General features: G+C 36.3%; 1 protein-coding gene across 2 annotated transcripts; it reads left to right on the forward strand.

The window, feature by feature from the left end:
* Positions 1-703: 703 nt before the first annotated feature.
* Positions 704-19,297, forward strand: DEK (DEK proto-oncogene). Of its 2 annotated transcripts, none has more exons than XM_010297009.1 (10): positions 704-846; positions 2,579-2,680; positions 3,187-3,296; positions 6,014-6,108; positions 8,895-9,015; positions 10,198-10,380; positions 13,454-13,586; positions 15,850-15,998; positions 17,288-17,356; positions 19,277-19,297. In XM_010297009.1, exons 1-10 carry the CDS (start codon positions 711-713, stop codon positions 19,295-19,297), a joined length of 1,119 nt encoding a protein of 372 aa, XP_010295311.1. In that variant the 5' UTR covers positions 704-710. The 2 variants fall into 2 exon arrangements, with proteins under 2 accessions (XP_010295311.1, XP_010295312.1); XM_010297010.1 differs by lacking the exon at positions 19,277-19,297 and adding an exon at positions 18,281-18,766.
* Positions 19,298-19,425: the final 128 nt, after the last annotated feature.

Here is a 19,425-nt window from a genome sequence, read left to right on the forward strand (position 1 = left end):
TGGCATTCATCAAAGTGAGATACTTTAATTTCAAAGTTAACATTTAAGCCATTTCAAATGCTAAGAAAAGACTCATCTGAAATATGCTAAGTATGAAGCATTTATTCTTTTTTGTTGTAGGTCTGCAGATTAAAAACAAAAAGCAATTTCAAGCCCCAGGATGTCACAGTTATTTGAATTCTGAAAGCAGTGTTAATTTTTTCAGAATTGCACATAACTTTTATTTTTTATTTTTCTTTTCCTATTTTTCATCTAAATATGTAGCTTGTTTAACTTATTAGGAAACTGGTATGCATAGTTAACCATGATCAGAAATAACTATTTGGTTTATAATACAGAGCACTAAAAATGTGATATCTTAAAACAGTTCTTAATAGATAACAGCATCAGCTGCTTTGAGTGGGTGTTTCCGAATGCTTCAGAAGGCAAGCTTGGAGGCTTGTGCGTGGAAAGAACTGATAACCTTTTAAACTGTTCTTAACCAGACTAGTTGCAGAATGGATGGCAAGTTCTCCTGAAAAATTTTAATGTATTGTCTGTATGCAAAATACTGTAGGTTCTTACAGAATGTGACAGTCACAATATCAGCACTATGACATTACTTCTACTGTACGAGAAGATTTTTTTTTAAAAGCAAGATTCCTGTATTTTTCATGTATAATGCTACATTGATGATGGTTTCCCCAACTGCTTTTACAGAACCATACGCCATGTCTTCTGTTGTTTCATCAAAAGAAGACACAATGTCGTCTGAAAAAGCAGATGAGAAACAACCTGAAACTGAAAACAAAGCTGAGGAAAGTGATGAAGATGAAGAAGAGGAAGAAGAGGAGGAGGAAGAAAAGGGTATGTGTTTTTCCACTGAATAGGTTGTCCTTTAAAAAATGCCAGGCTTACTGAGTGCAGTCTCCTGTGATGTTGGCTAACTGTACAATTCCTATTGTTTAGGAGATTCTATAGTACATCTATCTCATGGGTCATAAATTGCTTCCCAGTAGACTATAACAGGCAACACTAGAAACAGCGATACCGAAAGATTGAAGTAATTGCCAGTATCCTGGATTCCTACACTAGGGGGGTTTTGTCGTTGTTGTTGTATAAAGCAATAGATGATTATAAAAGGTAGTGTCCTTTATCAAACTGTTTGTATAAAAATGCATATCCAAAAAAGAATCCTTTTTTTTGCCAGTAACTCTGAAGTGATCCATGTTTTCAAAAGAGAGAAACTTGAAAAATCTGTTCAGTAGCTTTGGAAACAATACAGATGTCTTTGCTTAACTACTGTAAATTGATTTACTTGGGTACCAAAATCTAATTATGTTGGAGGGGGCATATTCCATTTCACTAATTTTGTCAATATCATGGCGATACAGGATGAGGAAGCAAGGCAGGTTTTGTGTTGTGGCATGTAGTTGAAGAGGGTAGTCAAGGAATACAAGATATGATGAAGAAACTACTATGCAAAAATGTTAATTTCTGTCATGAAATGTTTATGCATCTGTTTTTCAAATTAAAGCATCTGTGTAAATAGAGCTGCAGTATGGTCCAGTAAAACCAAGTCACTGATGGTCTTGAATTCTTGAAAGAACTGAAGTTTGTCATTAGGGAAGGTAGTAGAAAGTAAAGAGTGATGCTCTTTGGGAAACTTGAGTAATTAGAATCAGATTTTTAGAAACACCTTTTTGTTGTGTACGCATAAGTATGTTTTGCTCTGTTTTCATCAGGTACATATCTAGTTTTGATTATGTTCATACAGATTTTGAAGCTGCTTTCAGCTGTTAAAGCCAGATAGACCATATTTTTAGCACTAAGGATAGTTTGATTTGAGGTCAAGTATTTTAGTATGAAATGTTCAGGTGAAGCTTTGGGTTCTTCTCCTGATACGGTATCATTAAAGTAGTGATCTGCAATGTACGCATAAAACAGTCTAAATGTATTCATTACTAAGCAGTACCAGAATTACTGGGAATAGTATTCTTGTAGTATGTGTGACACTCGCATTGTGCCACACTGCGTAGCCCTTTGAGGCGTCGTACAGTCCCACTGTGCTTGTGCTTCTGCCTCCCCTGCTGATATGTGTGGGTCCTCCAGCCAGTAGTGGGAAGAGAAAGTGTCTGCAGCCATGCTGGACTCTCCTTTTGCTCATCTGGTGGTAGTATTCTCCCTGAGAGAGCTAAAGTAGAGCTGTGCATGTAGGGGCTGGGGTGTCCCAGAAGGAGACTAGGCAGGCAGTGTCAGTTCTGTACCTCAAGGGCGGTGAAGGGAGAGAAGGATGAGTTCCTGGAAATGCGTAGTGCTGCAATCTCCATCATAGGTTGAAGTTGTGTTTAGGAAACGCCCAGTCTTGTCCTCAAGGTTAAGTTGGATTCAGGGTTGTGGTTAAGAACTAGAGACTGTCAGTATACAGCTGCATAGAATCCCATTGCCCTATTAGCCAAAGGTTTGAAAGTGTCCTGGTTATATCATTATCCATTTTTGGTTTGCCATTTCAAAGATTCAGTGTTGTATTGCCTGTCATTACTGTCAAATCTTCTCATGTAATGAAAAATACTGTGTTTAAGGAAGCTGTCTTTTGCAGAGAAGAGTCTCATTGTTGAAGGAAAAAGGGAGAAAAAGAAGGTAGACCGACTGACCATGCAGGTGTCCTCGTTGCAAAAGGAACCATTTACAATTACACCAGGTAAGCTTGTCCTCTCGCATAAGAATTGTGAATGTTGGGAATGATAATGAAACCTCTTAAAAGATCAGATTATTTATTTGTTGTAGATGAGACCTAACTTAAGAGTCATGATCCATCTTGAAGTAGTAAGGCTATTATAATTATATGAAAACACTCTTTTATTCTGTTGCATCAATCTAAACTGTAAAAGTTACATAGCGTTTAAACTTATCTGGAATAGAATCTTCAGTACCTAGCCACCACTAACAAAGGCAGGAGCAGCTAGAATAAAAAGAAATACCATGTCCTTGTACCCGGTTTTAGGTAGCATCAAGCAAGGAAGATAAAGAAACTGCCAGGATGCCTAATTGATAGGAAGAGACCTGCTTAATGTTTGACCTATTGTAATGTCTGATGCTATTCTAAAATAACTTTGCTTTTTTAAAAAAACAGTAGATATTTGAAGTTATAAACACACAGGTAAATATGAATGTGATGAATTGCACAATTGATTTTAACTGTTTCAGGAAAAGGACAAAAACTCTGTGAAATTGAAAGGATACAATTCTTTCTGAGTAAAAAGAAGACAGATGAACTTAGGAACCTCCACAAACTCCTCTACAACAGGCCAGGCACTGTAAGAACTTAAAATCAATCTTGTATATCTGTTAGTTCTCATGCATAGTGAAAATATTTGTAGTATAGTTTTTTATATTTGCACGTATGGATCTACTTCTTAAGTGTCATTTATTCCAAACTACTTAGAAAATACGTATTGCAGGACCAGTTGAGCAAGCCCATAATCTAACTCCTGTAAACTACTGTCCCTATAAAAATCCTATGGAAAGGTGTACTGAATTGTAAGTCTACAAGAATATAGATTTTTTTTTAAAAAAATTAATTTTAATTGGGGAGGGGTGATTTATCTTACGAGGATGAGTTTAGAAATAATTTATGGTTCGCGTGCTAAAAGCCACTGACATGCAGATTACAGTCAAAATACTCCATGTATTTATTTTGTTCAACCTAGCTTTTTCTTACCACTGCTATTTCTTTTATATTTGAAACCTGTTAGTGGGTTTTAATACATTGCTACTTTTGCCTAGTAATTTTCTCCTTTAGTTTGCACAAAGCAGTAGAATGTAAAACTGCATTATATGTAAAATCTTAATAGTGATTTTTGTCACATTTATCGAAGACAATTGAAATATTAGTTAAAAACTCATGTGCTCACTCTTGTATTTAAGGATGAAACTTAACAGACTCCAAGAAAGATTTGCTGCTATATTTTCTTTATATATCAGTGATCATGCCTTAAATTTCAGAGTTAACCCATTTTCCTTGCTAATAGAGATAAAATGGATGTAGAGAAATTAAGGCAGATTAAATTTTGCTATTTCAATATACTTACAATATTTATAGGAGTTTGTTTTTAATCTCTTTGTATTTTGGAAACTTGAACAGCTAGCACAGAAACCAGGAACTGAATAGTACTAGTACAGATGCATGCTAGCTGCGATATCTCAGACTACTGCTGCAAACGCAGTGCTTGTTTAAATGGCAAAGAAAGATCTGTTGCCTCAAGTATTCAGGAAAAGAACTGTATATATTCATTAAAACCTTGTTCTGTGAATTGTGCTATTTATTCACTGTGGCAATAAACGAGACCAGAGAATTTCTGACTCGGTGTGGAGAGAGTTTTGCTAACTTCTGGATTGTCCTGCAGTGGAATTTAATTGCTTGACAGGAAAGGTACAATGACAGAGCCATGTAACTTTCTGGTTTAACTAGCTTTACTGTGGAATTCATCAAACTATATCCATTTACACTTCATGAAACCACTAACACTTTTCTACTGTCTTTGGGTGGAGATACTGGGATACCATTACCTCAGATGCCATCTTTCCTATTTTAGATTGAAGATCTGAGACATAACTGATTTAATAGACTGTATTGTTTATTGATTAAGCAACACACTACTAAGAACCTAACAACTGAATGATACTGTTATTAGTGTTTATTAAAACAATCATTAATAAATCTAATCAACCAATAGTCACACAACTATTTGCCATTTCATAATTATGTGCAAATGATATAACTGTAAATTGATATTTAATACTCCTAAGTCCTACTAATTAGACACAACTGCTATTGAAATACAGCTCTCACCCTTCTTGCCCACACCACTTAATTTGGTTGAATTCCACCTGCTTTGCTCTGCTCTCCAACATTTAGTCTTTTGGGCATAGACTTCTTGGAGAGTCCAGCTGGATTACTGCAGCGTCCCGGTGGTTTGAGTCCAAAGATGTGAGAGTATATTTATTTGCTTCAAAATGCATTCAGTTTGGAAATATATCAGTATGGTTTCATCAAAAACTGTATTTAATCAGAATTGTTGGGAGCTGAGAATGGTGTTTAATATAGTGAAGATCAGGTGTTGCATCTTCTATGCACATTCTGTATGTGCTTTGGATCATAATTAACATTTTTAATAAAACATGCCAATGCAATCTGCAAATTTTCTTTAGGTGCTGGACAAAGATAATTACCTTTGGAAAAGGAGCTTAGCTTTGCTAATATTATAAACTAATGGAGAAACACCAGGAGCAAAATTTGTAGAACTATTGAAAGTGAGTTCAAATTATTCTTGATAGTGTTATAAAGATCTCGGAAGAATAAAAGGTTTGGGGATATGTTTTAATGTACTTTTTGGTAGAAGGAGACGGAGTGAAAACAAAGAACTTAATATATTTGGCATCTTGATGGGAGCGATTTTCCTATTATAAGGGCTGTTGCAATGAAAGTTCAACCATGTTCAGACTGCAGCTCTAATGGGTAGTTGTAAATTGGGTGGTATGCAACTGTAAAAATGGGTCATGCTACAGAAAAGGTTCAAAAGTGCAATCATGGTCCTATGTAAGAATTTAGAAAAGCAAGTAAAGCAAATCTGCTTTAGCAGATTATGTAGTAAAAATAAAAAGTACTGTTCTGTAACGAATTATATGGTACAAAGCGTGCAACAGGCTTCATGTGATCATAGTTGTGCAAACCTGTAAATAAGTATCCAGTATGTTCTAAACAAGCTTGAAATGGCAGGTAATTTTACCTGGGAAGTTATTAAAAAGAATTGAAATTACCAAGACCACAAGAACTTAATTGTTCTAGTTTGACTGTCATGAGATAAAGGCAGGCATAATCAATGTAGGTTGTAACTTAAAGGGTATAACTTTTTGCCAACAGAGAGCTAGCTGCTAGAATAGATTTTTCTTGTGTGAGAAGTTAACAAATGTAATTGGATTAAATCTTTTAAAATACCTGCAGTTGGAAAGTCACTTGTGTGTTCTGTTTTAGGTTGCTTCTCTAAAGAAGAATGTGGGTCAGTTCAGCGGATTCCCATTTGAAAAAGGAAGTGACCAATACAAAAAGAAGGAAGAAATGTTAAAAAAGTAATGATCTCTATTGCTACTTAACATAGTTTGACTCATGCTCAATGCTCATTTTCAAAATTTTACTTCAGATTAAATTTAAATTTTAATCTGAGTGGCTGTTTCCTAGAGCTCTGTGATCTGTTTCTGAACTCATTTTGATTAACATAAACCGATCTCTTAAGACAACTTGAATGTATTAAAAAGAGTTAAATTGTGAACATTTTATTCACAATTCCTACTTTCCCGCTTTAACTGTTGCATGCTAACTAGCAGATTCTTCTGCCAAGTGAGAGGAAAACTTTATTTCCCCAGGGCAAGCATTGTGTTGTGAATACATTGTGCTCTATTCACGTTGCAAACTTGTATCCTTCTATGCCTCAAAAACTTCCTCCTTCAAAATCAAAGGCATTTCTGCTTACTGTATATGAAACATACAGTCCTATTCCTAGAATTGCTGTAGCAGTTAGTCTAACAAATCTTTTTTCTTTCCTTTCCTCCCTTCCCCCCCTGCTTTTTTTTTACCGTCTCTCCACATAAGCTGCTTCTCTATTGACCTGAGAAGCTGCTGCAGGTTGGTTTTGACTGGACTGGAAGGGTTTAAAGATGCCCTTGCATATTTGTGCAGCTAGTTGTAACAAATGAAAGAACTAATAACTTCTACACAATTGATTCTAAATTGTGGTTTTTAGTATCAGTTTGTTGATAGTGGGAAGATTTCCAGAATTTGGAAATCTTCCTTCCTCAGATACACAGTTTTCTAGGAATAGGTTTGTCAAATACATGTGCATCTCTTCCTCAGGATGGGAGTTTTGACCCTTTCCCAGGGGTTTAATTGGATAATGTTTCCCCTTATTTGCAAAAGGTCACAAAATACAGTATTTTTGCACTTTTTCATATTTTTCATATGGAAGAGCTGCTAGTAAAGCTTTGTTACTCTTCAGTCTTCAGAAAGTATTCTCAGAACTGGTTGCATTGTCACTCTTATCAAGGTACTGAGCCCTGTGTACTTGTGTTACTTCGATAAGTTCTGCTGCTCTTCATAGCTATGTATGAAACACTGCTGATTAGATTATTAATTTATTCTGTGTGGTCGATTTCTGCCCACACTGCACACTTGTATGTCATCATGTTGTAACGGCATTGAACAAGATGAACAAAGAACAAAATCTGTTTTGCAGAATCTTGCTGTTCAGGTTATAAACTAAAAAGAATGAGGGTTGAGGTTGCTGTGCGGATTAGAGTTCTTGGCTTTTGTAAGTCAAAAATACTTGCTATGGAAGTTACTGACTCAAAACTTGTGTGCACTTGTTATTCCACACTTGAACTGCATTTTAATACTTAGTACATTATGTTTGCTGTTACCTGCAGATGTACCTTCAAAGCCTTAAAAAGTATGAAAGGATTTGGGAGGCAATATTTATTCTTTGTATATATCATTTCTAACCTAAGTTAAAATACAAGGACAAATGCCATGTGTAACATAAGTCATAAGGAATTTTGGTTAAAGCAGCAACAGAACCATAAAATCCTAAGTTCAGTATACAAGGTCTCGTAGCAGAAACTTTGATGCTATACAGTTTTTATATCTGTTAACAAGGTAGGTGGTTTTAACTCTATAGTATTACAGTCTTTTAAAATGTAAGAGACTGACTTCTGATTCTGCAGGAATACCTTACAAGTATTCAGTGTATCCCCAAAAGCTAAACAGGAAGGCTCTCTGCATGTTAACAGTACACAAATTTTTTTTTTATAACCTTGTCTAGAAAAATGACTAGAAAAATTTAACTTTGTTGTTGGAGGGATGGTGGATGAATTATACTTTGAGGCAGTGAGATGCACCAAAGCAGTTAAGTTTTCCTGCTCTGATGCCCTAAAACATCGGAGAACAAAGTTGTTCTGCCCCCTTAAAAGTCTGTGATTTTAAAGGGACAGTCTGAAATTAAATGCTACTTTAGAGAAGTTACAGGCCACCATGAAAGAGTTGCACTGACTTTTTAAATAAACAATGAAAAATGAGTTTCCTTTTACTTTATTACCAGAAATAGCAAGTAAACCCGTGAAAAAAGGTCAGACGATGAAATCTACTTTTCAGGCAGCGTTGTACAAAATGAGTGAAGAGGAAAGCATAAACATTTGAAGGGAGGTAACAGGTAGAATAAGTAGGCCTTTTTTGGGTTTTTTTTTTTTGTTTTGTTTTCTTTAATCTCATTAAGTTTGCATTCTGTTCACACACTCACAGGATTTGACTCTCCACTTTTTTCAATACCGGTGGGACAAATGATAAAGTGGGACAATTGGTTCAAAATCCTGTTGGAGTAAACGGTGTGGATGTCAGAGTTTCTCTTAACCTTCTGTCTTTATCAGAGGTACTTCTGTAAAGGGGCAAGGAACCAGGGAAAATAAAGGGACACCCCTTGCCCCCTTAGAGTTCAAGTCTTGTACTCATTGGACTTATTTTCCAAGATTGATTCTTTTCAATGTGGTAGGTTAGGAGGGATTCTGGGGAAGATTTTTTTGCTTTTTTTTATAATAAAAGTTATAAAAAAGATTTTATAACTTTTTCATATATATATAGCTCTCTCTCCTACTTTAGACATGTGCATTTGGGAATTTTGTTTTCTTTTGCTTTATGTAATATGGTGGTGGTTCTTAACTATAGATAAGACTGGAAATGTAGTTAAGTGTATATTTTCATGTCTATTGTCAGGTTGCAGACACAAACCAGATAGCAGCTTCTAGCAGTCAAACGTTGACTGATTGTTTAGAATGTGGTACTGAATCTTTTTTTTTCCCCCCCCCCTTAGATTTAGAAATGCAATGTTGAAAAGTATCTGTGAAGTTCTCGACTTGGAAAGATCAGGAGTTAATAGTGAGCTGGTAACCAGAATCTTAAACTTCTTAATGCACCCAAAATCTTCAGGCAAGGTGAGTTGCAGGTGGTTGTGCTTGCTTTTATAGCTCTGTTCTGATGAAAAACGCAGCTGCGTCTATTCCTTATTATTAGCTTGCTACCAGTGGTGATACAGTTACTGTTCTAACTTCCTGAAGTAACAATGGCTTCTTGAAAGAGGGTAGCTCTTCTGCAGGCATCCATAACGAGGTGAGGACTTAGAAACTATATGCTTACATGTAAGTGCACACACTACACACCATTAGCACACAAAAGTGTATGTGGTCAATACATGAAGCTAATTAGAGATATCTATACCTAGATACCATAAATAGCTTTGTGGGTGAATGGAGGGGAATAGACATAATATGTGAGCAGGAAAGAAAAAGGAGAAGAAAAAAAAAAGGCATCAGAGCAAGGAAATAAAACACGAAAGGACAGGAAAATAAGCTGTCAGATGTTACTTGGGTATGCTACAAGTTGACAAGTGTACATGATCACATATGGTCATGACAAAATGGAATTTGTTGCAAGGCTAGGAAAACTTGCCTTAACTAGTATGTGCTAGTGCGCTGGATTCAGCTGCCAAGACTACTAAACTCTGTTATTAATCTTCTTGGACTTTCAGCTTTTAATCTAAAAGCAATACTTAAATAGTTAGACTGTTGCTCCGGAAATTACATTTATTCCCAGCAAACACTGGTAAGTGATGTGAACAAGGAATCTGCATGCTGCCTTAGGGACACTGGTACTGACTGACAGCAAAATGTAGCTTTGCATAAGACGTAACAGAATTCCTGCCTTTAAGTCTTCTGAAGAGTTGTTGGCTAATTTGTTACCAGAAGCAGCAGCTTGCTCTTATGGGTTGGGAGGGCATAGGTAGGTAAAAGGTTCTTTCTAGATTGTTCTTTCTTGCTTCCTTTCCCTAACCCCCAACCTTTGAAGAGATGTTTGGTTAGGGGAGTGGAACAGGTGCTTAGGTTAGAACTGAAATTTCATTTTTCTCAGCTCCATCTCTGTAATGAATTTCTGCTTACTGCAAAATGTTATGGCTTAAGTGTAGTACATAAAATGTTTGGGGTGGTTTTTTTGGTGTTATCGAAACTTAAGAGACCTCTATATTTGTTTACTGTTCTTTCATGTGATTTGAAAGAGATGATATTTTTAAAATTCACTTTTGTATGCCTGCTTGGGTAACACGTGTCTCTGTCTCTCAGCCGTTGCCAAAGTCCAAAAAAACGCCAAGCAAAGGGGGCAAAAAAGAACGCAGTAGCACTGGAACAACAAGAAAAGCAAAACGCACAAAGTGCCCAGAGATCTTGTCAGATGAATCCAGTAGTGAAGAAGATGAAAAGAAGGAAAAAGATGACTCTTCAGAAGAAAAAGAAAGTGAAGATGAGGTACTGAGGTTTTTTGTTTTTGAACATCAGGCTAAAAACATTTGTCTGCAGTTTGTCATTATATGGCTGTTATTGATTGGTAATTCTTGGGACATGCACGGTTGGGGGGTAAGTGATGTTTAACTAAATGAATGGCTTGAAAGAAGAGGGAACACATCTGAAATTTATTTATAAGAAATGTTCATAATTTCTTAGTGCATTAAAGTTAGAGAACGAATAAGACGAGGTGAAGGTTCTGGTTCTTGGATGTATATATGCACCTTATGAAACCATTTGCTATATGTCATTTTGGGGCACCCAGGATTTCAAACATAATTGATTGCATTTCTTGTATCATCTTGTGATGACTTTTTTAATGTAATTTCATACAAATTCCCAATAGCTAGCTATCTTTTTTTTTTTTTCATGTGGAGGGTTTGCTTGAATACCTAGGACTTAACTTTTAATTCAGTAGAGGTCCCTGACGTAGCTGGCTGCATTGTTTTTTGGATCTAGGTTCCATATTTCTCCTGGATTTTATGTCCTAATCTCTCTTTTAGGGTTCTGTTTTTTGGATCGCAAAGATAAAGTGAGCAACATAGTAAGCAGCTTTACAAAGATTCTTGCAATCTCCAAAGTGTTCTCATCTCACTGTATTTTCAGTTCTTCTCTGTTTTCTTTGAAACTTCTTTTAGCCTTGCATAGTAGGAGAGAAATGAGATGAACTTTGTATTTAAATGCAAAAGACCTTTCCCTGTGCATTCCTTTTCAGTCCCGTACTTAGTCACACAATAGACACAAAATATGGAGGGCCAGTACAAGTGTACAGCTGATCTATGTACAAATCATACACTGATTGTCCGTATGCCTAAAGCCTGGAAAAAAGAAATGAAAAGAAGCTACAGGCTCCATCTTATCCTATATTTTGATTTAGATTGGACTGCCTTTTTAGCTTTAATCAGAGCCCTGCAACAAACAGGAATTAGTCAACTGTTTTTGTCCAAGGAAATTCTTTATGTAAGCTATGGATCCTTTGGCTGTGATGTAAGACCATTATTTACTTGGATTGCATTCTGCCTGTTGCAGTGGAAGTGTGACAGGCTGTTAAGGAAATAGACTGAGCTATAGAAAATAGTAACAAAAATCTTTTGTTAAAAGGCCAATTATGTAACTTTAACAGTTTATTTTGTCACTGTCATTTTGATGCGTGTTAGTTTTAATTTAAAAAGATAGTTCAAGGAAATTCCCCATACCTCCATGAAACAAACCTAATTAATAGTTTGCTTTTTTCTTTCCTCGAAATGGCAAATTGAAAGAGAGCTGAAATACTAAAAGTTAATTTTATATTTGTTCATCTCTTCAGGAATACAGTTTTCATACTGTGAGGAGAGGAATATTGCTTTCAGAGGCAGGAGTTGTCTTTTAGAAAATTTTTCAAGGACTCAGTTTTTACAAACCGAAACCCCCAGACAAATAGAAAACAAGCAAAAAAACCTCATAGTAAACCCCATTGATCTAACTGGGTCATCTTTGCTTTCTTTCGGAAGGTAGCAGTTGGATATGTCTGTCAGGCAATAACCGGGTAGTCCAAAGTCTTCAGAAACTGAAGTTGACTTGCATGGAGTAAAAGCTTAATTATTACAAAAACACTAGTATGTCAAATTAGTTTGAATATAGGAAACGGTGACATGGAAAATGTCTGCGATTGCACAGCTTTAAGATTGCAACATTTAAAAAAAAAAAAGTTAGGTTTATGACACCCTTTAACATACCACAAGTGGAAGGGTGTAGGCAGCATATCTGCTTTACTGCCCCAGCTCTGTTGGAATCTTAGATGTGAAGTGGCTGGAATAAATTGTCTTCAGAGTTGCATGTCTCTTGATGGCAACTTTTTCCTTAAATAATAAAAACAAACAAAGAAATCTTACAGTTGCCTGGAAGCAGAACATATCTGAAATATTTTTGTGTGCTGGGGGAGCATAATTTTGTAAAAAACTGGAATGTGAGTGCCAAGTTTATCTTCTGACTTTGTAGCTGGTGATGGGGCTTTAGCAGAAACTCAAAAGCTTAAGAGTTAGAAACTACAAACATTTGTTTAGAAATGGGGCAATTCTTGACTGTATTTTTCTGAATTTTGACAGTGAAATGCTATCCCTTTAACACTGCAGAGCGAGTGCAACTATAATTGAGCAAGCTAATATAAATAAATATAATCTGATTTACTAAATACTAGTTTCATGAGTTGCACTAGGTACTAATGGGAGAAGCAGTTAAGTTATATGAACTAATTTTAATTGTTTAGATGTGATAGTTTGCTCAATTGACTACATCGCCCTTTTAAATATAAATTAGAATTATGAATTTAGTAACAACTGTTAGTTAATTTGTCTTGCTTCATGATGTTCTTTCTCTGAAATATGGTTTATTCATGGTCAATATTCCACATTTGTTTTTGTGAGGAAAGTTTGCAGCCTTGTTGGGAGTTTTATCTAAAGATTTTGTGTGTTAAGCACACATTTAATTTCTGCCAAAAATGCAGTTCACTGATATGTGTATACTATCTGTGTTTATGTTCCCAGTTTCTTCTGTTGATGTTAATGCAATAATTTTTTGGGCTTACTAATCACAGTAGTTGGCCAAATTATGGATTAGCTAATGTAGTTCTCCTCAACTAGTGCAAAAAGAATGAGCTGCGTGTAGTCTGAGCGCGCTATTGCATCTAGAAGTAATTGAATACAACATACCATGTCTTTTTTAAAGGAACATCTTTATAGTGATCTTATAAGCTAATTATAACTAATTATCAATGGAAGGTTATAGCACAACCAAACTACTAATATCATCAAAAAGTTCTATCTGTTTGAGCTTAAGAGTCCCATGTGGAAGAACAACGTGAAATTTAAAAGGATGAAGGCATACTCTTTGTGGACATCTTCCCCCTATGGTGTAGGGGTAGAAGTTGCTAGCAAAATACAGTAATTGAATTTGCTGACTTAGTTTGTATTGACAGAAAGCATAATTTCCATTGTGGAAAAGGGGTACAGATTGTTTGGGTAGAAACCATTGTTTTAATCTTCTGTTTTCTTCTTTATAGCCCCCCAGAAAAGCATCTAAAAGAGAGAAGTCTAAAAAGGTGACTTCTAAAACCAAGAAAGCCGTGAAGGGTGCGAATGTCAAGAAGGCGGATAGCAGCACTACTAAAAAAAATCAGAACAGTTCTAGAAAAGGTAAATACTTAAAATCTTTCATATGTTGTCTTTTAGCTTAACTGGGATGCTTATTAGAAAGCAAGCTTTTGCACCTAATTGTGAAAGAAAACACAGTTTGAGGAATTGTTGGCTTGCTACTTGATGTTTCTTTCCTTGCAACAGTAATTAAAAAAACCTCTTGGTTTGCATGTGCTTTATGTAATTTCTGTTGTGTACATATATATACTTTTTATTTGCAAATAAACTGAGAGTATCAGCCTAGTTCTCCCTTCTGCTGGAAGAATGTTAGCAAAATTGTGTGTTGGTGCCTCTGTAGTGACTTCACATGTATCTCATAATTGATCCAGTAGTATATATACCACTGTGTATGTCTCTTGTCCAGCAGTTTGATGTGCTTTTTCTCACCGTAGATATGGGTTCTACATGCATTCTGATGCTATTGGTTTTCTCATATCTGACGATATGCATAAAAGGTCTACATACATTGACTTCCTTAATACCTGTGTCAAGATTGCAGCAGTGCAGATGGGGCCGGTAGCTTTGCAGAAAAGGATCTGGGCCGGGGCAGATGGTTCTCACAGACAATGAGTTGAACCCAATTCAGCAACGTGGCCTTGTGATAAGGAACACTGACAGCACTCTGGGCTGTTTCAGCAGGTTGAGGGAAGTGATTATTACCCCCTATTCAGCACTTGTGAGCCTGCCTTGGGAGTGCTGTGTCCAGCTTTGGGCTCCCTGGTGCAAGACAGGCATGGACATTTTGGAGCGAGTCTTGTGGAGGGTCACCAAGAGGGTCAGGGGCCTGGAGCACAGAGAGAGTCAGGCTTGTTCAGCCTTAAGAATAAAAAGGGATAAAAGGGGTATCGTACTGCAGTCTGCAGCTACCACTGGGAGAGTTTGGGGAAGGCAGGGCCAGGCTCTGCTTGGAGGTGCACAGCGAGAGGATGGGAGGCCACAGCCACAAGTTGCCGCCAGGGAAATTGCAATTACACGTTAGGGGAAGAAAAGCTTCACGCTGAGGGCAGTCACAGAAACGGGGTCTGTAGCAGTTGTGGAATCCCTGTTGTTGGAGATGTCCAGAACTCAACCTGGAAGGGCCCCAAGCGACCAGCTCCATGTTGGCCCTGTTCTGAGGAGGGGCTTAAACCAGTTAATCTCCAGACGTCCTTTCCCACCTTAAATTCACTGGCACTCTATGAGGTAACAACCGTCTTAACATTAATGAGTTACTAATGTAGCATATATCCATACTGCAAACATACTTCATTTAATGCCAGCACCGGCATATGTATGCTGTAGCACAGACATCAGTTCAGATTAATTACCCTGCTTGTCAGTGTATTAAGTAAAGGAATGGTTAAACTTTTAGGCATAGAGTTAATGCTAAACTTCTTTCATAGCCTTATTTCTCAGCAGAGTAGACTGGCGTGTGCTGAACTCAATGTATTTTCTGATTGTCTGCTGGCAGTTCAGTATGGCTGACTCTGTGTGTATATGTGTGTGTGTGTTTGATTTTGTCATCAACGTATATATGTAATGTTACATATGTGTTTTGCATACATGTTCTATAATACTCATAATTCCTTCTTTACTCCTACTGGATTTGTTCTGAGTGCATGATCACAATACAAAAATCAATGTTAAAGAGGTCTGCCTTTAGCTTATTATCTAGATTGTTTGGCTTCTGCTCTGAATTTTGTCTTGTTGGCAGTAGAGGAACTGAGTGGATATTGGAGTCGCTCAGTCTAATTATTTTGCTGGTGGAAAAGATTGTAGGAGTGTCCTGTGCCTCTTCACTTAACTTTCTTAATGATTCTCTTCATATATTGTCATGGTGTTTCTGATACCATGTTCAGGAACACTGCACTGCAAATTTAGAAGATCCTGGTGGACAGTGCTGCTGGGGCAAAAAAGAGAAATCCAAATTCCTTTTTAAAGCAAATAAGTACTTTTTTTAGGGCCATAATACCTCAATTTAGAACTGCTGCAAATAAACCTTTTTTTTCAGTTTGATAGATTAATTTAATCTGTCCCATACTTTTTAAAGTACATATTGATTTGTAAACGGGTAGTTCATCAACAATGATGTGGATTCATAAATAAATATAATACTGATAGCATTAGATTTGTTTTTAAATGAATGGTGTGGCACAATGTCTATTTTAAAGGAGAGCATTCCATCAGATGTTTAGGGAAAGTTCTGTTGGCTTTCATTTTGGAAGAAGAAAGGAGACAAATTGAAAAATCTTTTATTACAATTCAAATTATTCTTCATATTTAGAAAGTGAATCTGAGGATAGTTCAGATGATGAACCTTTAATTAAAAAGCTGAAGAAACCACCCACAGATGAAGAACTCAAGGAAACTGTCAAGAACTTGTTGGCCAATGCAAACCTGGAGGAGGTCACAATGAAACAAATTTGCAAAGAGGTAAGAAATACGGTTTTGCAATCTCTTTTTAGGCAGGGTCGTCTGTGAACTGACTTTTGGCATTGTTTCAGAAATGGAGCCTTGTACTCTGCACAGTGGTTCAGAAACAAAATAGTTTTGCATTGATTTATTTACTTGCAACAGCTATAATAAGGGAGCTTTAATCTTAAGATCTGCAACACTTATACTCACCATTAGAAGGGAAATCTCCAAAGAAAAAATTAGCTACATGGAAAGTAGCAGTATTACATCCAAAACAACTACCATGTATTGTAGTGAAAATACTTGAGATGTTGAGACGGTGCAGCAGTTTGCTACTGTCAAAAGGGGAGGGCTGTGTCCTGCTCTTTGTACATTTCTCGCTTCATACGTTCTCTTTATGAGTCTGTTCAACCCTCATCTATCAGCAAAAAATGAATAGTTCTCAGCTGAGCTAGTGGTCTGAATCAGTTCAGCTAGGAATCCATTAATTGTCCGGACAGGTGCCAGGAAAGAACCATGGGGCCAGAAAAGGGAAAGATGGGGAAAAGTGACCAAAACACAGACAATACTGTTACCTTGACATTTTCTACAGTCAGTTAATTCACATGTTTGTTTTTCTGGTGCTTCCAAGAAATTGTCTTGAGAAAATTAAACCAGAAGTTATTCTTATGAGAAAACTGTATGTTTATATTCTGTACAAACCTTTTGTCATGTTTATAGTTATTCTAGAAGTCTGAAATTTGGTATACTGAAATAAAATATTCTGCATTGGTTGTCAGTGTTGGCATCTGTTTTTTGTTTGTTTGGTCCTCTCCCACCCAGTTAACCAAAGAACAGTTGTAGAATAGCACTCAAATATGTTGACTCTTCTATTAGTCACTTGAAAGGATCACAGTTTTGCTTAAATAAGCCTTGGGATTTGATATTTGTTTAGCTTCCTACACTAACACGGGGGTATCTGACTACTTGGAAAGCATGTAAGACAAAGATTGGAGAATTCTTATTTGTCTGACATGGCAAACTAAGCATTCCAGTTTGTTAGATGTTAAAAAATATAGTACCAGTTTAGTCAGTGACCAAACATAAAAAAATACACATATTTAAATATTTACGTGGTCAAAATAAGGACAGGAAAATAAGCTTGTCACTTCCCATAAATAACAGAGGGCATTTTGGCAGTTGTAATACTAGAAGTACAACACCAATTTTTGCCCTAATCTAATTTAAGCTCCTTCTATTCATATAATACATTGAAAGAAAGTAATTTGAGGTTTGTTTTGTTGTTGTTTTTACCTTTTTTTTTTTAGGTGTATGAAAACTATCCTAGTTATGATTTATCTGACAGGAAAGACTTCATTAAAAAAACAGTCAAAGAGGTAAAGACTTTATCATTTAGCAAACATTTGGGGTTGGGTTTGTTGTTTTTTTTTCTTCAGCCTATTAGAAAGTGGCATGGCACCCTGTTACACTAGTTTTAATAGCCTCCTGTATAGTATTGGAAGCTTAGCGCTCTGGTAAACCTGAACTCTGGCTCTGATTTTTTTTTTCTTTTGTATCTCTCTCTCAAACACTTTAAACTCTGTTTTCTTGGCATGCCACTACTAGTCTTACAAATTTCTTTGGTAAGCAGAACTAAAATTAAAGCTGTCATAATTTTTGAGTTTTAACTCTCTGGAAGCTATCCATCCTTGGCTGCAAGGTGCCCTATAATTCATGCACTGACCGCATACAGTCATAGGTAACAATGCATGAAGTTTTATAATAAGCTTTGCAGACCTGCAAGCTCTGGCAATGAGAGAACGCAAAAGACAATAAAGATAGATAGCTTTTTCTTTGTATGTGCTCCTGGTAGCACTGTTACAATGCTGCTTTTGAGTTTGCTGCACTGAAGATTAGGCCAGATACAATGTACTCATGACGAAGGGTTTATTGTCCAGTCTGTGATTGGTAAATTTGTAAGAAAATTTTCAAATTCAATTACTTTTGCTTGCCCCAAAACTAAAAGTGGAACTAGAGAAGTGAGGTTCACTCAGAGGAGTTAATAAAGTAACTTTCCTTTCTCTTGTGGCTTCATTTGCAGATGTTGATACATGGCTTTCTAAAAATAGTTATGTCCTATGTGCTGTGCATACGTGTGTCACGATCAGCAAAGTCATGAGAGAGCAATTTGTCTGCTACAGGGATGTTCTTTTTGTGATCACAGAAGTAGAGTGTATTTTCTTGATAGTTTGATGCAAAAGGAGAGTCTGTATGTAATTGGATTGAGAGAAAGGAGAAAACTAATACACTTCTCATTTCAGTTGATTTCATGATCTGATTTGACTGTGGGAAATGAAGATTCCTGGTTTTATGTTTCCATGGATTTGAAGATCTGATAGGCACCAGCAAAAGGAATGTGTCTTACCCTTGTGGTATTTAGTCAGAGCTGATTCTGCTGATCTAATGTTAAGAGTGTTGATGTAAATTGCTTTGTGTGTCTTTTTTTTTTTTTTTTTGTTAAGAAAACTGCATTGGATGCAGTTTTTAGTTGAACATAGTTAAGTTTCATGCATGGCAATAAATGTTCCCTTTTTTATAGTTTTTGTACATTTTGAGTTGCTTTGTATAACTAGATTTGTTAGAACCATCATAGCTTTTTAGTGTGGATTACTAGCTTGCAGGAGATTTTAAAATCACGTAAGATGAAAGCTGCTTATCTGCACATATACAGGCAGAGACTGGAATATTGCAGTATTGGTTATAAAGGTATTTTGAATACATATCCATTCTGAAAATAACAAGAGTTAATCACATGTTAATGTCTTTTATATTCTGATACATTCTACAGATGCAGAATTATTCTAAATCTAGATTACTGTCTTGCATGTGTAGGCACTGAGAGAACTGTCAAAGCATGGTAACTAATTGGCATATAGATGTTATTTTTGTACTTTTAAAAGGCTTTCTGTTGTGTATATAAAGTTATTTCAGAGTTCTTTTGTGCAAATCAGCTTTTTAATCTTGTTATCTTAGAAATTATGACATGAAATGTCAGTGTTCGGCAGTGAGGCTGTGATGAGAAGTGGTATGCATAAGTTTCATGAAACTACAAACAAGTTGAGGTTTTATGATGTTTGTCACATCTTACCTTGTACAGAAACTAAACTGTAGTTTTATACTTAAGCTTTTCAGTGTTTAACTTTGTACAAAAGACTACAGATACATTTGTTTCAATGGCTTGACATAGTAAATAAAATCCCTCCAAAGGCTATAGGGAAATTTCTAAAGTTCACTTTGCAAAAAATCTTTTACTTCAGTGTCTTGACTTGATGGCCTAGCATCTGAGAAGTGGGTATCCAAGATGTACAGCTAGGAGGCTTGATAGCTTTGGAAGTCCACAGTGGGGCTTCCAAATCCGGCAGCACTGATGTGTGTGATTAAGTTCTCTTCTGTATGGGAAAGCTCT

The sequence above is a fragment of the Phaethon lepturus genome, unplaced genomic scaffold (genome assembly GCF_000687285.1).
Source record: "Phaethon lepturus isolate BGI_N335 unplaced genomic scaffold, ASM68728v1 scaffold46891, whole genome shotgun sequence".
Taxonomy (NCBI): domain Eukaryota; kingdom Metazoa; phylum Chordata; class Aves; order Phaethontiformes; family Phaethontidae; genus Phaethon; species Phaethon lepturus.